This window comes from Pteronotus mesoamericanus, unplaced genomic scaffold (assembly GCF_021234165.1).
Source record: "Pteronotus mesoamericanus isolate MK-2021 breed Mesoamerican mustached bat unplaced genomic scaffold, CSHL_Meso_final contig_73, whole genome shotgun sequence".
Taxonomy (NCBI): domain Eukaryota; kingdom Metazoa; phylum Chordata; class Mammalia; order Chiroptera; family Mormoopidae; genus Pteronotus; species Pteronotus mesoamericanus.
This window is the reverse complement of record NW_026555245.1, coordinates 22,023,789-22,044,494: the sequence shown is the minus strand read 5'-3', so window position 1 is coordinate 22,044,494 and position 20,706 is coordinate 22,023,789. Positions and strand designations below refer to the sequence as shown.

The 20,706-nt window shown below is 34.6% G+C and overlaps 1 protein-coding gene across 3 annotated transcripts in view; it reads left to right on the top strand.

The window, feature by feature from the left end:
- BRD10 (bromodomain containing 10) overlaps positions 1-20,706 on the top strand; it is a 110,026-nt gene that overhangs the window by 5,416 nt on the left and 83,904 nt on the right. For 2 of the 3 annotated variants that reach the window (XM_054583108.1, XM_054583107.1), the window contains exon 2: positions 17,644-17,844. The exons of the other annotated variant lie outside the window; for it this stretch is intronic. In XM_054583108.1, coding sequence (XP_054439083.1) covers positions 17,644-17,844 — 201 coding nt within the window. The remainder of the gene's footprint in view (positions 1-17,643; positions 17,845-20,706) is intronic. 3 annotated transcript variants of the gene reach the window in all.

Below are 20,706 nucleotides of genomic sequence, written 5' to 3'. Positions count from 1 at the left end.
ACATGAGAGGAGGCATTTATTTGAAGGTACTCAGCTGAGAATCAATGGGATGCATATGGAGCTCAGCAGAGTGAGTATGGCTAGATTAGAGATGTTTAATTAGGATTGACCTGCAGAAGAGTGATGGTTGAAGAAATGAGAATGAAGGAGATTGCCCAGGACAGAGTCTAGACAAATACAAGGGGACTAAAGGCAAAACTTTGTGTGAGGATTGAGTGCCTTCATTGCAAAGATGAAAGTTTAGGAGAATACAAAATAACCCTGACTGGTTGTGGCTCAGTTGGGTGCGTGTCCTCCCACAAAACAAAAGGTCTCTGATTCAGATTCAATTTCTGGTCAGGGCATATGCCTGGAGGTTGTGGTTCGTCTCCCCCACCCACCTGGGGCATGTAGGAGAGGCAGTCAATCAATGTTTCTCTCCCTTCTCTTTCTCCCTCCCTTCCACCTCTCTAAAAAATAAATAAAGAAAAATCTTTTTAAAAAGGAATGTGATTGAACTGCACATAATGGCCCTAGCTAGTGTGGCTCAGTGGATAGAGTGCCTGCCTACGAACCAAAGGGTCACTGCTTGGATTCCCCATCAGGGCACATGCCTGGGTTGAGGGCCATGTCCACAGTAGGTGGTGCGCAAGAGGCAATCATATATTGATGTTTCTCTCCCTCTCTTTCTCCCTCCCTTCCCCTCTCTCTAAAAATAAGTAAATAAAATCTTTTTTAAAAAAAGAATAAAGTGTGTTTAATGTATTAAAAGCTGAAATGGTTATTAAGAAGAGGCAGTTACTGAAGTTGAAAAGAATTTATTCTGAAAAGGTATTATTTTATACTAAACTTACAGGCTTTATTATTTTAGGAGGTTTTGTTCCATTTGAAAATACTAATTTGAGAATGATACAGGTGTAATACAATAAAAATGTACTAATAGATTCTAATGTGTTCTGCCTTATAGTCTGTTTCGTGCTGTATTTGTGTCCTTGTGTTTATTTTTATTTCTAAGAAAAATGAGAGCGGAGGGGGTAGGGAATCATGTTTTTGGAGAGAAGATTGGGTTCTCTTTACGGTTATATTTCAGCTTTCAAATCATCTGTAGGCTGTCTCCATAAAATTAGAGGTGCCTGGAACAAATAATAGCAGTTTTCATTTTCAAGGAACTTGCATAGTAATATGAATCTTTAAAATAAATATTAAGTTACTCGACGTGGTTCTTTTTTCTTTTTTAATTGGGAAAGACTAATAAACCCCAGTGGTAGTATTACCTATCACCTAGTTCTTTGTATATCTTCTTCTACCTGGGACCTGTGAATGTTCCAGAAATAATCATGCCTAAAAGCCAGTATATTAAGTATATATACTGAAAAAAATAGGAAAATGAACATGTTAATAGTGATTATTACTAAGTAAGTAGAAAGATCCTGGGTATTTTTCATTTTCTTTTAACTTTTCTCTATGTTCTGTATTTTCTACAGTGAACATATTATGGTTTGAAAAGATTTTAAGGCAAATTAGTATTTATAAATTTGAATAAACTGTATATAGAGGTAAAAAAACACGGTTAAAGTATGTATCACCAAAGTTGTAAGACAGTATACTTTTGTTAAATGTTTTAACTGGGTACTGGAACTGTGGGTGACTTAATTTCCCCTCCACTCTTTATAATTTTTTTCTACAATTTTATTTTAATGTCATTCAAAATATAAAGTCAACAGATTTTGTAGGTGCAGCTTTAAGGACTTGAAACAGCTAGTGCTAAGAACTCACACAAAACTTGTATTTAAAGCATTTGAGTACAGCTCTCTGAAAGTACCTTTGGAGAAAAATAACTTTTGATAGCTTTTATAGTTCTTTAAATGTATGTCAGACTTGTTCATTTCCTTGTAGGCATCCCACTGCAAGATTAAAAAAAGAGAGAATACAGATAGCAATAAGCCAGTGTAAGGTAAAATTGCTTGACTAAACCTTTTACCATATTTGTAAGTACTTTACTAAGACTGCTGTTCTGTGAGGGTTTTAACCTTCTAAATTAAAATTCGTGAAAAAACACTGCCAAGATGTAATGCGGAAAGTGTTTGATTTATTATTTAGCCTATGAAGTGTTTTGCAGATCTTCGCCTTCCAAAGGATAGTCCCTCTCTAAAATACATCTCATTTGCTATACTTAAGTTTTCTTAAAAATGATAACATCTCAATGTATAATAACTATATTTGGGTTTGCAAAAGCTTTAAATGTGAACAAGTTTATTTAAGTTTTGCAATTTATACTACCCTAGTACATTGACTTTCATGGTAATGGTATGTATATATTCTCAGTTTTTTGAGATTGATATCAGAAAGAAAATCTCCCACAAAATTTGCCTGCAGGTAGAATATTGGGATTATTGTCCCTATGGCATCTCATATTTTACGTTTTTAAACTACTTTTTAATTTTGGTGGTGGATTGCCTAACACATAGAGTAAGGGACTCCAAAATTCTGCAAAAAACACAAATTCCTGGTGAATTCAGGGACTTTTCTTATCTTTGTTTTAAAAGTAAGAACAGAATCTACTTCATTTGCACTGAAACAGAGAAACAGACCACCTGAAAAACTAGAAATGTTTTTCTTTAGAAATATAAATGTAGATTATTTCCATGTTAATCCATAAGCTGAATTTTTAAAATCTGAATTACCAAAATTGGAAGATGTATTAGAATATAACCAGTAAACAAAATTGAAGACGTGATTTTATATTTTTCTTGAATACTTGTGCTTGAGGATTAAAAAAAGGTGTAAATTTCACTCCATTCCTATAGATAAGCTCATATCCTGGCTCCCTCACTTATTTATATATTGCTACCTTATCTATAAGCTTTTCCCAAGCATTCTATTGAAGTGATATCCTTCTACCTAGACATTATCTATCCCTTTTAACTTCCTTTGATTTCCTTCATTTATTGCATCCTAACATATATCATGATCTAATTACATGTATCTTTTTCTCCTTTCTCACTAGAATATAAAATCTGTGAGGGACTTTTTCTGCTTGGTTTGTTGTTGTTTGACTTCTATAAATGTTGATCTGAAAGTAAGCAGTAAGTGGTGAATGGTTTTATATTCTATATAAGTTCTCTAAGGTCATTTTGAAAGATTTTGGAGGGTCACATCTCTCAAAGGGTGTTTCCCAGGTTGCCAGCAGTCAAATAGCATTTAAAAGCAGGTCCTTGGCCCCAGAATATCATATTTAAATCTGTTAATTCAGAATCTCAGAGTGGGGATTTAGGAATCTACATTTTTAATACGCTTCTGAATTGATTTTTATGTACAATAAACTTTGAGGACTGATACTTCAGGATATAGTAACATTGTTTCATGTTTTATTTTACCTAACAATTTAGTGTTTTCCTTTCATTGAAGTATTTTTTTAGCATTGCTTTTGCACTTGTCAACCCTTATTAGCTTGTATTTGTTATAGTTGGAATGAAGGGAAGAGAGGAGAAAGAAATGAGAAGCAGATTCATATATATGTCTTCCCATGGAATATACCGTGAAGAAGCAACTGGTAAAAAATGAGAGATAGTGTGGAGGGGAGGGTAAGGAGACATGATACTAGGTGTTTGAATTATTCCTCTGAAAAAGAATAGACATTGAAAGTCTTACATTTGTCATAGAGTGTTAACACAAAGCAATCTCTATTTTTAGATTCGTTTTTACAGTGTTTTTAAACTTTTTATCAGAGAATTTCTAACACATAAAAAAGCAAAACAGACTATTCAAACCCTCATGTGCCTATTACCTAGTGCCAAACAACATTTATTTATGAAGCTGGTTCTGCGCCATTCATATTTCCTATATACCTCCCTTCTGTATTACTTTGAACAAATCATAGACAGCAGATTATTTTATTAGTGCTTCAGATTGTTAAATCTTAGAGATGAGGACTCTTGTTTAAAATGTAGCTACGATGCCATATCAAACAAAAGAAAAACTCTTCATTGCCAATACCCTTTCACTGCTCACATTTTCAGGTTTTTCAAAAATTATAATTTAAAAAAATTATTTCCTTTGTTTGAATCATGATCCAAATAAGTTCACACAGTGTGATTGGTTCATTTGTCTTTTAACTTACAGATTTTCTTGTCTTCCCTTCTCCTTTGTCTCCCTTTATCCACACCCCTCCCCCTTCTTTCTTAATTTTGTAGAAGAAACAAGGTTGTTTGTCTAAAGTCTACAATCTTGGATTTTGCAGATAGCATTCCATGTTTTGTCCTCTGCATTTCATATAGTTGGTTCTAGGAGTTTTGTCAAAAGCAGGATCACCTTTTTTTGGAGGTCATGGGGTAGGGAGGTTAGGTTAAAACTACTTTCTCAGGTAATGTGTCCATCCATCCATTTCTGATTTTATGTTTTAAATTAGTTTTGAAATATTAAGGTGCATGTTGGCACAGTGTAATTTTGCTGAATTTGTTCAAATGAGAGATAAGTGGTAATTTTATAATGTTTTGTTTATTTTATAAAGGAAATAACATTTAAACAAAAAAGGTTAAAAATGTAAATATTTAAAACTCATTTATTGAACTTTATATGACAAGCCATTTTATTCTCAGCTTTTCCTCCAGTGGAGTTTAAAACATGAAATTAATTTCCACAGCAAAATACTTTATTTATAACCTGAGAAAATAGATTTTAATTTGGAATCATATTAAAACATTAATTCTATGAGTAATCTGTTACATAGGTCTAATTTATTTAAAAAAATCAAAATTTTTTAAAACCTAAAGTTAAAAAGACATCCCAGGTCCTATTCCCATCCACTTGTATCTATTTAAACTTGTTTGTATGATCTTACATTATATATCATCTGTGGATAATACTATTTGTTGTGTTTCTCGTTTGATTTGGGGGAGCAATGAAGAGAGATCCAAGGTTAGATCTCATAGCGTTACTCTTCACTGTCTCAGGTAAAGTATTGTATTAATTGACCTCATAGCCTTTTGATTGCTATTTTAACTTTTTGTTGTTGTTCATTTACAGTTGTCCCTATTTCCCCCCCATTGCTCTCCCCTGCCTTGCCCACCCTACCTTCCACATTCATTCCCCTCCCCGCCCCCGTGTTGTCCTTGTCCGTGAGTCCTTTATACATGTTCCTTGACTTGAACCTTCCCCTTATTTCCCCCATTATTCCCCTTCCCTCTCCCCTTGGTTGGTATTTTAATTTTATGATTCTCTTTTAAAGTTTTTAACCAGCGTTCTAAAATAGCCTCCCATCACCCCTAATACAGTATGCAAAAGTGTGTATGTATGTGTGCATTATAGTTTTTCTAGGGAGAGAGTACAGAACTGTATTAGGTTAGTAGTTGGGTACAGACCCCCAAAAATTTAAGAACCATATATTAATGAACAAGTGTCCAGTAAGTTATGATGATATTTGGTTTAAAGTAGAGAAAATTGCAATTAACTAGATGAAAAAAAATTAAATCTTTAACAGACATAACAACAGAGAATCTTAATAGTACCTGAAGATAAACATTCTTGTATTATGCACATATTTATACTATTAGGTGTTTAAAGAAGCTTAACTCTGATCGTTAAATAGTGGTTTTGCTCTGCATTAAGTTAGAGGGAAAATGACTTGGAATTAGCTCTCTTGGTACTTAACACTCTGAAAGACTTAATGTGTGATTCATTGTACTGAAGATGTCATACCTTTGTGAGTAAAGTGAGTTTAATTCTGGTTTTGCCAGTGACACTTGTGTTGAATTAGACATTGTCTTTCTCTAAAATTCTATTTGCAATCATTGATCATTAGTTTTATCAAATTCAGAACAGTTTCAAAACATTTTGCGTGCCTTCTCCATCTACTTAGAAATCTTTCTTTTTTGTGTATCTAGTGAAATTCTAATGTTACTTAAGGCTCAGCTCAGATGACATCTCCTTTATGAAGCCTGATGCAGAATTGATTGCTTTTTTCCATGTAGTCCATGATTATTTGTTTTGAATTTGCTTATAGTACTTTAAAAAAATTATGTTGGGGTGCGTCTCTCTCCCTATCCATGTTATGGGTCCCTATGAGGGGAGAGGGCAGGTCTTATCAACCACTGTATCTCAGGGCCTTGGACATACATAGTTTTTTGGTAATTCTTAAATCAATGAAATAAATGAGCATATGAAAAAAGATCAAATGAAATATTCAGGTATATCAGTCAACTTTCCTCTTTTATAAAAAACTCAGCAGACTTGTCATCTCCTCACGAAAACTTTGCATATCTCTTTTCCCTCTTTTCCTCCCTCTTTTCAGCATGGGTTAGATATATTCCTTTGTCCTCTTTTCCCTCTTTTCCTCCCTCTTTATATATTTATATATTTTCCTCCCTCTTTTCAGCATGGGTTAGATATATTCCTTTGTCCTTACAGAACCCACTTTTTGGGGTCAGGTGAGACATAGTAAAGTTTTTGAATGCCATACACTGAAATTATCTGTTTGCATGTCTCTTTGCCTCACTAAATTTTAAGATTGAGTTATGCATTTTTGTATTTCTCCAAGTGCAGAGAAACTCAGTAGATATTTGTTGAGTTTAATGAAGAAGATACCATTCTTCCCTTAAGGTGTGAACATAGTATTTAAAAGCATCATGGGAGGTAGTATACAGTTAATGTAGTAAGACAAGTATAATTCATCTCATTAACATATATTTACAATGCTTATTGTTTGATAGGCACTGTAGAGTGATTCAGAGATGAATATGGAAAGAGAGGATTTTAAACTAAGCTGATGGTAGAGGTCATTCCAGGCAACAAGAATAGCATGTTCAAAAGTACAAAGGCAAAAAAGTCACTGTATATAGCTAGGGAATAGCGAGTAGTGTAATTTGGCTAGAGTGAAGTTATGTGTAGAAAAGTAGTGACAGGTATGACTGGGAGGGCTGGATCATACAAGGCCAAATATGCTATACTGATAAAGAATTTGATAGTCCATTTTAGTCAGTTACTATATTAAAAGCTTTTAAGTTAGAGAATTACAAAGGAGATATATAAAATGAAATAGAGGAAAAAACTAATGTCAGTTTGCCCTTTTTTCATCCCTTAATTTGGTAAAGGACTATATCGAAATAGATCTGGAAAAAGTTGTTTTATAGTAAGCAGAAATCCAGAGTAATGCTGGAAAGAAGAGACAGTGCTTTCTTTTGCCTGATAATTTACATAATATGCCAAATATCTAAATAATTGCCTGATAATTTACATAATATGCTAAATATCTAAATAATTTGGATTGGGCTTAGTTCTTTTATTTCTTTAATTGAATAATTACAGTTTTCTCCCACTTCTCAGGAAAAGAAATTGTCATATACAGAATATGACCAATTTAAATTTCCATCTACTAAGTTATTTTCAAAAACTTTGCCAGTAATTTTTAGAAATGAATATGACAAATATAATTAAGAAATTGCAAGCACGTATTGACAATATCAGTTGGCTATGCTTAATTTGGCAGCTTGGTTTTTATAGACCGGAGTCTGTATTTGTTACAGACAGATTACCTGTATTTTGCCACGTATAATGCTCACTTCTTTGCCCAAATTTTTCAGGGAAAAGTAAGGGTGCGCATTATACATGGGCAGTACCTGAAATACCTTTTATCTGTTCTTGTGTTTTGTAATTATTTGTTACATAAAATTTCTCTTTTTAATGCAGATTTGTTGCTCTGCTTGCTCAGTTATTTTGTTCTGTTTTGCTTCATTTTTTAAATTATATTTATAGATAATGCAATTACAGTTGTCCTGACTTTCCCCTTTGTCCCTCCACCCAGCACCCTCCACTCCCTCAGGCAGTCCCCCCACCATTGTTTATGTCCATGGGTCCTGTATATAAGCTCTTTGGCTACTCTATTTCCTGTACTGTAATTTACATTTTCATGGCTAGTCTGTGACTACCTATTTGTATTTCTTAATCCCCTCACCAAATCACCCATTCCCCAATAGCCCCCTCCCATCTGGCAACCATCAAAATCCTTTCTGTATCCATAATTCTGTCTCTTTTTATTTGCTTATTGTTTTTTAGATTCAATTTTTGATAGATATGTACTTACTGACATTTTATTGTTCATAGTTTTGATCTTTTTCTTTTTATTATTTTTTATTAATTTTTAAATCATGTTTATTCTATTACAGTGTCTCAGTTTTTTTCCCTTTGTCCTCCTTCACTCATTCCATCCCGCCCCCTGCTCCCACAGCCAATTCCCACTCTGTTGTCCATGTCCATGGGGCATTCATACATGTTCTTTGTTTAGTTCCTTCTCCTTATTTCCACCATTGTTGTCCTTCCCCATCCTCTCTGGTCACTTTCAGTCTGTTCCATGTTTCCATGCCTGTGGTTTATTTTCTTCGTTAGTTTATTTTGTTGAATAGATTCCAATTATAGGTGAGATCATATTGTATTTGTCTTTCACTGACTGGCTTATTTCACTTAGCATAGTATTCTCCAGTTCCATCCATGTTGTCGCAAAAGGTGGGAGTTCCTTCTTCCTTTTTTGTAAATGCAGATTGATTTTATTTATGGGTTTTTTTAAATGTCAAAATCTATTATAAAATTTTAAAAATTAAAAAAATATTTAAAAGTCCATTATAAGTCTCAGCAATTAAAACAACATGACACCAGCACAGATATAATTAAGTAGATCAATGAAATAAAATGAGCATTCTAGAAATAAATGCATATATCTAACAGTGTAATATATGATTAAATTGATATTTCATATCAATGGGGAAAATAAGGCTTATTCAACAAATAAGGTGCGTGGACCGCTATTACTTGAAATAAAACAAATATAGAGCCCTATTTCACAAAATATACAAAAAATAATCAGGTGAGTTAAAAATCCATATGTAAAATCTAAGGAGTTTTAGGAGAAAATACAAAATAATATTTTTCTTACCCTGAAGTAAAATATTCATACCCAGAAGCTATAAATAAAATATTGAAAATATGACTGTATTAAATATATAAGACTATACAGTAATGTACATATAAAAAAAGTGAAAGGACAAGTAATAGAACAGGAAAGTATTAGCAACACATCTAAAAAAGGGTTAATAGTTGTTTGAGGGTTTTTTAGGGAAAAAATTCTACAAACATTTAATCAGAGAATGGATGAGCAATACCAAAAAGTCAGTTAAAGCTTTTTTTAAAAAAATAATAGAAATAGGCAAGAAATATACAAAAACAGGTTTAGTTTCAACCATTAATAAAGGAACAATTAAAATAACACATCATTGCCACAATCAGCTTAATAAATTTTAAAAATATTGCTAATATAAAGTATTGGTGACTGTGAAAGAACTGCGTATTCATAGACTCTTCTTCTACATCTTCTTAAAGCAGTACTCTTAGCATATCTTGCAATGTTGGTTTGGTGGAAGTGTAGTCTTTTAGCCTTCTTGTGTCTGGGAAACTCCTTATTTTGCTTTCAATTTTAATTGAGAGCCTTGCTGGGTAGAGCAGTCTTGGTTGCAGGCCTTTGCTTTTCCTGACTTGGAAATTTTCTTGCCATTCCCTTCTGGCTTTAAGTGTTTCTGTTGAGAAGTCAGATGCTAGCCGTACCAGGGCTCCCTTGTATGTTACTACTTCTTTCTCCCTTGCAACCTTTAGGATTCTCTGTTTGTCTTTCGTATTTGTCATTTTAATGATGATGTGTCTTGGAGTGGGCCTCACTGGACTCCTCTTGAATGGTACCCTCTGTGCTTCCTGGACTTGTGCGACTCTTTCTTTCCAATTAGGGAAGTTTTCCATCATGACTTTTTCAAACAGGTTCTCTGTCCCTTCTGCATCCTCTTCTCCTTCTGGTATCCCTATTATATGGATATTGCATTTCAGGTTGTCCTGCATTTCCCTGAACTACTCTTCATTCTTTTTAAGTCTTTTTTCACTTTCTTCCACTTTCTGGGAGCTGTTTTCTACCTTATCCTCCAACTCAGCTTCATCTAGCCCGCTTTTGATTCCTTCTGCGTTCTTCAATTCAGAAATTGTATTCTTCATTTGCTCTTGCCTCTTATTGATAGTTTCTATGTCCTTTTTCATGCTGATATAGTTTGCAATAAGTTCCTCTTAGTTTCCCTGTAGTTTTTGGTACTTCTCTCTGAGCTCACTGAGCTCATTGAGCTTCCTTAGAGCCATTGTTTAGAACTCAGTATCTGATAGTTTACTTGCCTCTTTTTCATTTAGTTCTATTTGTGGGGATTCCTTTTGAGGAATTTCTTTGAGTGGGGGTATTTCCCTTTGAAGTGGGGGTATTTCTTTGTCTTCCCATTATTTGTGAGACTCTTCTTTTTTGCTTCTGCTTCTTAAGTTGATCTGTCTTGATTTCCTGACTTTGTGGTGTGAACTTATATGGTAGGAGATGGCTGTTTTCTCCTTCTGGATCTGCCTCTGATGATGTCAGATGTCATCCGTGTCTGACCTTAGGCAATCTGTTCGAGACTTCCAGGAATCTACTGTCTGTGCCTGTCTCCTTCAGTTAATCTAATCACTCTGCACTCAGCAGGGCACCTTAGACAGCTCAAGGTGGGGCAGAGTCCCTCCTGGGGGTGAGGTTATTGGGTCCTCTCATGCTACTGCCATATAGGGGATGAGTCAGCCCTGGGATCCTGCCAGCTACTCTCTCCATTCTCTCCCCAAAGCCTCTCTCTCCAGTCTCTCCTCAAGTGTCTCTTGACTACTCTGCATCCCCTTTAGCCAGAGATCTACTATCTGTGGCTGCCACTCTGTACTCAGCTGTCAGGCTTTAGCACCACTGTGCCAGGGCTGAGTCCCTCCTGGGGGCAGGGTTATTGTGTCCTCTCACGCTGTTGTCGTTCAGGGGAGTGGTCTGCCTGAGCCAGATGGCTGCTGCTGTGTGGGGGTTGAGTCAGCACCAGGATCACACCAGCTATTCCCTCCGTTCTCTCCCCAGAGCCTCCTTCACCAGTCTCTCCTCAGGCATCTCTAACCCACTCTGCCCCCTCCTTTGCTGGAGCCCAGGGTAAGTGGCTGTAAATAAAAATTTTGTGTTGGCCCTTTGAAAGGCTCTTTGCATCTCCAGCCACTTGCCTCTGGCAGAGAGCAACCCTGCTGCTTTTTGCAACTGGTTATCTGTGTACTTTTCAGGCTTTGTTGTAAGGTGGAGATCCCTGCTTATGGTTTAGGACCCACTATTCTCAGGGGGTCCAACTGACTGTTACAATATCCTTCTGGTGCTTCCACCCCTGGGTGCCCCGCCCACCTTCTCAAGTCTCTACCACACTCACCAGTTAGGTTGTGGTGAAGCTGATCCTTCTTTCTGTCCAAGGTCACAAGGCTCCTCTCTCGCTATTGTTCAGGTGTTTGTTCCTGGTGTTTTCTCCACAATTTAGCTGTAATTCCAGATTAGTCCTGGGGGGGGGGTCAATGTGACTTCCATTCACTCATCCACCATCTTGATTTCTCCTAAAGTTTTTAAATGATTGCATTTGCAGGTGGGAACTAGACTTACTGGGGGGATAACTTTGTAAGTTATATAAATATCAAACCCCTATGCTATACACCAGAAACTAATATAATACTAAATGCTATCATTAAAAAATAAAATTTAAAATAAAAAATATGATGGCATTTGATATTTTTGTTATGGTGAACAGATGAGTGAGTTGACTTCCTTCAAAGAAGTCATCTTAGACAGTGTTGAGTCCAGTGTAGATTACAGGTAGACAGCAGAGTTCAAGTTTGAACTTTTCCTGCAGTTCTTAGTAGTGGAAGTATAGTAGTGAAGGAGCTTTTTTGGCCGAGATGCATGAGAGAGAGGGGTTGGGTACCTGAGCCAGAAAGATAATTGATTAAGGGAGATAAGAGAAGAGATTAGTCATGCATATATGATGAGTCCCAAATTGTTATTTATGTGAATAGCTTAAACAGGATGAATTATGTTAGAGCAAATGAAGGAATCAAACAGGGAACTGGAGGTCTGGATGAAGATAAGTTAAAAATACAAGACCAATAGAGAAACAACTGGGAGAATAGAAGGTAAATAGGATCACATAAGAAATTACTAGTCTGTGATAAATACTTTTTTCGTTAAGTTTGAAGACTTTACTAAAAACTCTTTTGGGTATCCAATATATAGTTGGAGATGATGACAGTGGTCTCCAAACTTTTATGATCTGACTTCTAACCAGAAATATTTTTAATATGTACTCCCAATGTATGTATACTTATTTATAAATCATATATATTATTTATATACTATTATGTTTTATATCTGGTAAAACATTATAAAATGTTAAACTCAATACTTAAAATATGAGATTAAGCATATTTTAAGTAATTTTAAAACATTAATACTGCGAAAAGTTAGTTTTGGCGAGTGCATTATGATATTTCATTAGTTTTGAAAATCTTGGTTTAATGCTTGGCTGTAGGGCTATTTGAAAGGCTTGTTTTAAGTTACATTTATTTTGGTACTTGGTCTTAATTTGTAGTTCAGAGCTTATAAAGATACATAAATCCGGATGGAAGAAGGGCATTGCAGGTGGGACTCACTGCATCATGAAGCTTATCTACCAAACATGCAAAAGTTCTTGCCGAAGTCTACCAGTAAAAGTTCTATTACCCCTAATTTCAATGAGCTGCTCTGGAAACTAATACTAAGGTTCTTTTGGGCTGCATAATCTTCATTTGCCTCTTCAAGTCCATTCTCCACCCTTGTGCATTGTGTCTCAAGAGGCTGATTTCTAAGGACTGTTATCAACTGGTTTGCCTTATTCTCTGGCTTCTGATTCGAGTCAGTGTGAGGCACTGAGAGAAGGACCGGAAGAAGGGATATTTATTCTAACAGCTTTCTCTTTGCTAGGATGCAGGTTGTCAATTAAGTGCTCCACCACTGTGTGGCCCTCTTCTACAATTACAGCTCTTTTAGTTCCAGTAACTGTTGCCTCTTCTTTCCTTTTTGCATCTAGAGTGATGGTAGCTCCTTGACTAGCCCAGGAGTACTTCACCATTTCTTCATAGTCTCCCTTGATTTTGCCTACATATTCGTAAACGGTGTCTTCATTAAACAGCACCTCATTTTTAGTATTTTCTCTTGTCAGTACCCTGAGAACTATAGTTTCACTTTAATATTTTTAAGTAATGGATTAAAAAAGTAACACACTCTTTAGCATATTTTTAAATAGATTAGATAATTCTGTTTCCAAGTTTTAATTGTAGAGGTACAATTTTTCCGAGTGACACATTGTTTTGATAACAAAAAAATCATGTAATACTGGAAACTTTTCTATATATCTGTTTTTACTAGGGTCCATCTATTAACCATAAGTAAAGCTTAGTATCAGTTCACTTCCTTCTTAATGCTTATTTTAATAATTTTAAACAGAATTGAGCCTCAAAATTCTGAGATTAGGAATGTATTAACAACATAGAAAAGACCTTTCATGTTTTGTGGGAAAAAGAAATTTTAAAACTCAGTGAATCAGCCATAATTATTGCTTAGCTTTTGCTTGTAATTCACTGTCTGTTATTTTCAAACTATTACCAGGCTGACTTCATGAAATAATTTTCCTAATAGGCGGTGGGGCGGGGGGGGGTGGTGTTGAGGGTCAGGGAAGCCTTGACTTTTAAAAAGGGAGAGTTATTTTAGTATATTATTTGACCATTGATTAATTATCTGACATTCTATTTGAAGGTGAGACTTACTTTTATTTTATTACACTTTATTCCCTAATAAATGAAATACAAGTATTGGGTTACAAATCTTTAATCAGGACTTTTCTTTTTACTATGGACAAAATAGATGATCAGAATTCCTCAGCTCTAATTATGTGTGTAAATTTAAAATGATAAACAACTTGGCTTGATCCTTCCAAATATCTATCTGTCTCTGTCTCTGTCTCTCTCTCTCTCTCTCTCTCTTGCTCTCTCTCTCTCTCTCTGTCTCTGTCTCGTGACTCTGAAGGTACAGCCATTAATTAAACAGTCCTTATACGCTCCTGAAACTTTCATTCTGGTGGAGAGATTTGATTACCAAATAGATAATTATGTAATGCAGTGTTGTGATAAGTAATGTGAAGAAAAAGAAATCGGGGTAAAATAGAGAGTGATGGGGATCCTATACTAGCTATGGTGCTCAGGGAAGCCCTCTCAGATATGCTGGCATTTGAACAGACATTTGAATGAAGTGATGGTGCCTAGCCATGCAAATATCTGGGGGAGAAGGCCTTCCAGGAGGAAGATTCAGGTGCAAAGCAGATGTTGGTGTGACGGAATAACAAGGATACTTTTGTGGCCAGAACACAAAGACCTAAGGGCAGAATGGTAAAAAAATGAGCTCTGGAATGGTAATGGAGGGTCATATCACACTAGATCTTGTAGGCTATCAGAATTTTGGATTATATTTTTAGTATAACTGGAAGGCTTTGAAAGAGAAAGAACAGGGGGATGACATGATTCTGATTGCCTTTTAAAAGGATTACCTGGATTGCTGCATGCAGAATAGACTGTAGAGAAATTAGAGCAGAAACCAGGAGACCTGTCATGAAGAGATTACAATAGTCTAGGTGAGAATATGAACTCATACATGTACACAAATACACACTACTCAGTGCCATATGTATGTTTACATACATGCTTCTATGAGTTGGCAAAAAAGTTCATTTAGTTTTTTTTGTACAATGGCTCTAGTAGTGTTGTCTTTAACTTCATTTGAAACAATTTTGTTAGATTATATATGGCAGCTGTCATATCAGTGTGCATTTTTTAAAAAAATCAAAATCAGTGAATTTTTGTGCAGCCATTTTAATATTGAAGATGAAGATATGTAAGATTTTCAGCATGTTAAGTTTTATTATTTCAGAAAACGTAAAAACACAACTGAAACACAAAAAAAGATTTGTGCAGTGTATGGAGAAGGTGCTATGACTGATGGAATGTGTCAGAAGTGGTTTGTGAAGTTTCTTGGTACTATTGACATTTTGGCCAAATAATTCTTTGCTGTGGGGCTGTCTTAGGCTTTTGAAGATGTTTAGCAGCACCTCTAGCCTCTACCCATTAGAAGCCAATAATGGGAGATAGCTGACATAACCCAAAATATCCAAATCAACAGTTATTGGTGAAAATGACAATCTTTTGGTGAAAATAAAATATTTTATTTTACAGAGAAAACTAAATGGACTTTTTGGCCAACCCAATAATTCCTTTTGGATTAAAAATATATTTTGTTTAGAAACTTTTTTACATTTCAGCAGAGTAACATGGAAATATTTTATAGTGAGCACATTCAGATTTACCTCATTTCGTCTTTTTTAAGATTTTATTTATTTATTTTTAGAGAGAGGAAGGAGAAGAGGGAGAAAAACATCAATTTGTGGTTGCCTCTAAGGCAGACCTTGCCTACAACCCAGGCACATACCCTGGGAATCAAACAGGCAACCCTTTGGTTTGCAGGCTGGTGCTCAATTCACTGAGCCATACCAGCCAGGGGCCAGGTTTATATAATTTCTTATAATGGATGGATGCTCTTTCATGTGGTGGGTACATTACCTTGGTTAATTTTTCATGTATCAAAGAACATTCTTTTTTAATAGGAAACAGTACTGTGTGTATTTTTTTATTGCGTACAGTTGTGGAGATACAGCTGTAGGGTAAATTCCTAGAAGCATTATGGGTAAAAGGATATGTGCAAGTTAAATCTGAATGATGATCACTAAATTTACTTGTAAAAAGGCTGTACCAGTTATACACAACCACTAATGTTGTATGAAAATTTTTATTTCCTTAGACCCACTCCAACACTGAGTAATATCAGTCTTTTAATCCTTACTTGTTGATGTGAAACATAGTTTTCTTTTTTTAATTATGAATAAGTATCAAAGCATCAAAGTTTTTATCTCTGATAAGTAATAAGGGATATGAATTTCAGTCTTTGTTCTGAGAAAATACTGTTAAAAAAGTAGTTTATAATTTCATCTTCTCTACTTACAAGACTGAATGAAATTAAGGGTAAAATTGGGTTTCTGATTTTTTTACATAACAATTTACCCACGTGACTTTATTTCCCTCAATTCTCCTAATCTCCAATGCTCTGCATACACAGACCTCTAAGAAAGTCATCATTTTTCAGTGTAATACTGTTTATTAATATTCTCTTCTATTAGTATTGATGAGGAAGTGATTAAAATTACAGTCACAGTTCACCAATAAAAATTCTATACTAAAATGAACCCAAGTATATCCATTCAGAATCTGTTATTGCCAGTCATCTTATTTACCTTGGGCCCACAGTCCTTACTCTTAGCCCAATTAGCCATCATGCAGATGTAATGCTATTGTGCATAAAAGAATAATAGCCTGCAAAGTATAGCTAGATTAGCTCGAATTCTTCAGAATTACTGAAACCAGTAATTTTGGAAAGTCAGTTTAAAAGTTCATTCTCTACCTAAAGCTGAATTAGTTAAAATATTGTCTCCTTATAACAGAGAAAACACATAATAGTGGCATAGTTCAGAAGAGCCTTGCAGTCATACCATTTGTGGGACCTAGATGGCCTTGAGAGTAAGATTGTTATGAAGTTATTCTAACTTACAGAGTAAGCCACTGTGAACATAGTCCAAGATGGACAGATTTTGATTGTATTTCATTCCATAAAGGTTTATGTTATGGTGAACTTTTAGTCTATTTTATGTTAAAGAAAGCCTTATAGGAAAGCAGTAAAATAGACTACAGGGTCAGTTTTGAATTTATATAAAAATTCTTATCCAGCTTATTGAGTGCTTACTTTGAATATTGACTTGATTTTACTATTGTAGAAACAACAACATACACAAAAAACCTTCAGAGACTCTGGCATACTTTGCAAAGGTAGAGAAACAGATATTGTCCCTGATGCCTTTTTACAGTAAACACATATAGAGACAAATTCAGAAGTCATTTCTCAGTTTAGACTTAAAACTTTGTTTAATGTAATGTTTCCTTTTCCAATGTGAATGGTTTTAACCAGTTGTTTCAAATTTATTAAGGGGATTTATGGATAAGTAAGTAAGTTGCTGAGAAACTTTTTCATCAGTATCTTTAAAAATGAGATTAGTATTAATAAAATATTGTAAAGTAGGGAAACATTTGTGGTGAGGTTGAAGAGGAAATCTAGATTCTTAGATTCTTCTTAGAGTTTAGTGAAGATTTCCAAATTTACAATTATATACTGTAATACAACTTAAAATTATATATTTTAATGCTTCATTTGTTTATAATTTCTTCAAAGTATTTATATATCATAAATATTCTCTCCCAAAGTCTTTTTGTATTATTGTACATTTTCCCACACCAGTGACACGTAGTGTGAAATACATGCAGAGATGTAAAGATAAGCTACATCTAATTTTGCTAACAGTAAACTTTTTTCATTAAAAAGATAATACTTTAATTCTTAATTTTAATGTTTCAGTTTTATTTTTTCTTTTTAAATGTAGAGAAGGAACTATCACTCACTGATTTTATGAGATGAGTAAGGAAAATTAGAAATTATGTAGGGAGGATAAAAATCTGGAGCATAGCTAAGGAAAGTTTAAATACTCGTTATGAAGTTAGTAAAAGGAATTCTTCTTAAGATGCTGGTTAAGGGGGTGTATTGCTTACCCAGAAGATTTGACATTGTGAATTGACTTATTCTTCTCCAAGGCACTTGAGAGAAAAGACAACGATAGCAGTTACATCTAGAGGCTATTATGGATTGGAGGATGAGAAGGGAACTACATGTACTTCAACAAGGCGTCGGTCAACACCACGAAGTTTGGCAGGCTTGACAAGTGGAGTTTTTGAATCTATAATGGTTCAAGTTTTGAGACAGGAAGAACAGCTGAGAGCAAAAGAAGAAAAAAGGTAAATGTTAAAAAAATTAAGTTTATGTGTTCAAATTTCCAGGAACTACTTTTAAAGAGTAGCTGTGTAACTTTTGTGTGCCCACGTCACATTTCTGGGCCTATTTTAGTAGTGTTCCAAAATGCACTGTTATCAAAGTATGAATTTATAATGAAATATCACAGATTTATTTTAAAATACAGTTTTAAATTTTAAACCAAATTATTTTGAAGCAATACCAAAAACATTTTTATAAGAGATTTCAGAGTGTTTTCTAGATTTCTAGATTTTCCTTCAAAATAATTATTAATTTTAAATTACCGGAATTTTACATAGATTTGTATAGCTTTAGAACAGACTCATAGACCTTTAAAATTAGGAGGAGCTCCAGAGATTATGTAGTTCAAAATGACTTACAGGTTCACCTGTGCCAATACTTCCATTGGTATTAATTTCCTTGATAACCGTGCTTACTCTGAGTTAATCAGGAAAAGAATTTTGTGCTCAATTAGTGTCACCTGCTAGGGTATGGGAACAGAGACTGAAGGCACTTACGAACATTTTACTTATAACAAGAGGCTAGGGCCTAAACAGGTGAGTACTCAGAAAGACAGGTGATTTTTATTCTAAATCAAATCTCTAACTATGTTAGGAGTGTTTGCTAATATAATAGGGAACTGCTGATACTACTCAAAGGCAATTTATAATATATTGTTGCTCCTTTCATAGTAATAAATGTTACTTGCTTTTATGTTTGTAAGATTAACACTAAATCTTGAGACTTTCCACCAGCCCACTTTTTATAGTGGTGAATAGTTGGGAACCTAATAGTGTATAATAGATTGGAATGGTGAGAAATTGAAGAAAAGGAGGGCTTATAGGAGGAAGGCTATAGTAATCTAGACCTCCACTATTGGTGTCCAGAAATAGAGGTCAGATTGTTAGGATCAACCAATAGGACTTAGTACCTTCTTTGATATGGGGGAATAAGGAAGAAACATAGATGAATCAGGACATAGTTGTAATAATAGTGATAGTAGCAACAAGAACTAGTTTTAAAGAAGAGTAGTTAACATTTATTGAGCATGGCTATTTTTGCCAGGTTTAGCCCTAAGTACTTTATATGTGCTCAACATTTATTCTGAGGCACAGAGAGATGAAGTAACTTACCTAACTTAGGTCAGGCAGTTTTTTGAGCTCTGGTCAAGGTTTGCACATAGACAATTTGGCTCTATGGCTTTACGCTGTTAAACCATATGCTATCCTTCTAATTTGTAAAGTGATAGAACCAGCAAAGAACATAGTGCTTGAGTCCATGGTGTAGGGAAAGATCAGTGAACTTTAGTTTTTAATAAGTTTGAACTTATGATGGAAACATTAAAACACCCAAATAAGAACAACTAGAAAGATGACTGAATCCTTTTTTTCCCTCCAGTTTTACATATATGTGTCCACAGGGGAATAAGATAAGGGGGAAAGTCCTTCTTTAAATGTCTTAGTAACTATGATCATTAAATTTAATAATATGAACTAAGCTCTCTCTTTGGGTATCGTTTACTTTTTCTTTCAATTCTGTGTATTTTACCCATGGAGTAAAGAGTAAATAAAATTATAATAAAAGCCAATGTACCCACTACCTAGTAATTTTTAAAGAAATTAAGCATAGATATAATCAAGCTTCTCTGTATTTTTCCTCTGTTCCCCTTGCCCCCCACAAAAAAACCACTGTCCTGATTTTATTATTCCCATGCATTTTATTATTGAATTTTTTATTATTTATGCTCTTACAGTTCCTGCTTTTTCTCCACCCAGGCCCATCCTCTCCCTACCCCAAACCAATCCCCGTAGTGTTTTCCATGTCTATGGGTTGTGCATAAATGTTCTTTGGTTAACCCCTTTACCATCTTTCATCCCATACCCTTACCCCTCCTTTACAGCTGTCAGTTTGTTTTATGTATCTAAGCTTCTGTTACTGTTTTGTTCATTGGTTTTTTGCATTTAGATTCCACATATAAGTGAGATTGTATGGTATTTATTTTTTACTATCTTAATTCACTTAGCATAATTTTCTGCAGGTCCATCCATGTCATTGCAGAATGTAAGGCTTTTTTTTTTTTTTTAACTGCTGCATAGTATTCCGTTGTTAATTTAAACTATTCTTTTATATACTTTGCCAGATATAAATGCATTGCATATATCTTTCGTGGAGTCTGTGGCCTACCTTTTTATTTTCAGTGTTGTTTTTTTTAAAGATTTTATTTCTTTTTAAAAAAATTTATTTATTTTTAAAGAGGGGGAAATGAGGGAGAAAGAGAGGGAGATAAACACTGATATGTGAGAGAAACACCTATCAGTAGGATGTCACACACTCCCAACCAGGGACCTGACCTGCAATCCAGGCATGTGCCCTGACCAGTAATCAAACCAGGGACCTTCCAGTTTGCAGGATGACACCCAACCCAGTGAGTCACACCAGTCAGGGCTTCAGTGTTTTTTGAGGAAAAGAAAATATTAACTTTGAATTCAATTTTTTTTAAAAATATTCTGTGCTTTTGGTGACCTAAGAAATCTTAGCTTACCCAACCAAGGTTATAAAAATTTTCTTTTTTTCCCAGAAATTTCTAAATTTTTTTTTTATGGTTAGGTCTATGATCCATTTGCAATTAATTTTTGTGTGTGGTTTGAGGTAAGGGTAAAAGTTTATTTTTCTTCCATATGGATAAATAGTTGTTCTGCTATCATTTGTTGAAAAAAACTATAATCACTGTATTACTTTTGCATCTTTGTTGAAAATCAGTTGACCATATATTTGTGCATCTTTCTGGATTTCCTCTTCTGTTCCATTCATGTATAGGCCAATACTATATTGACTTGATTACTATA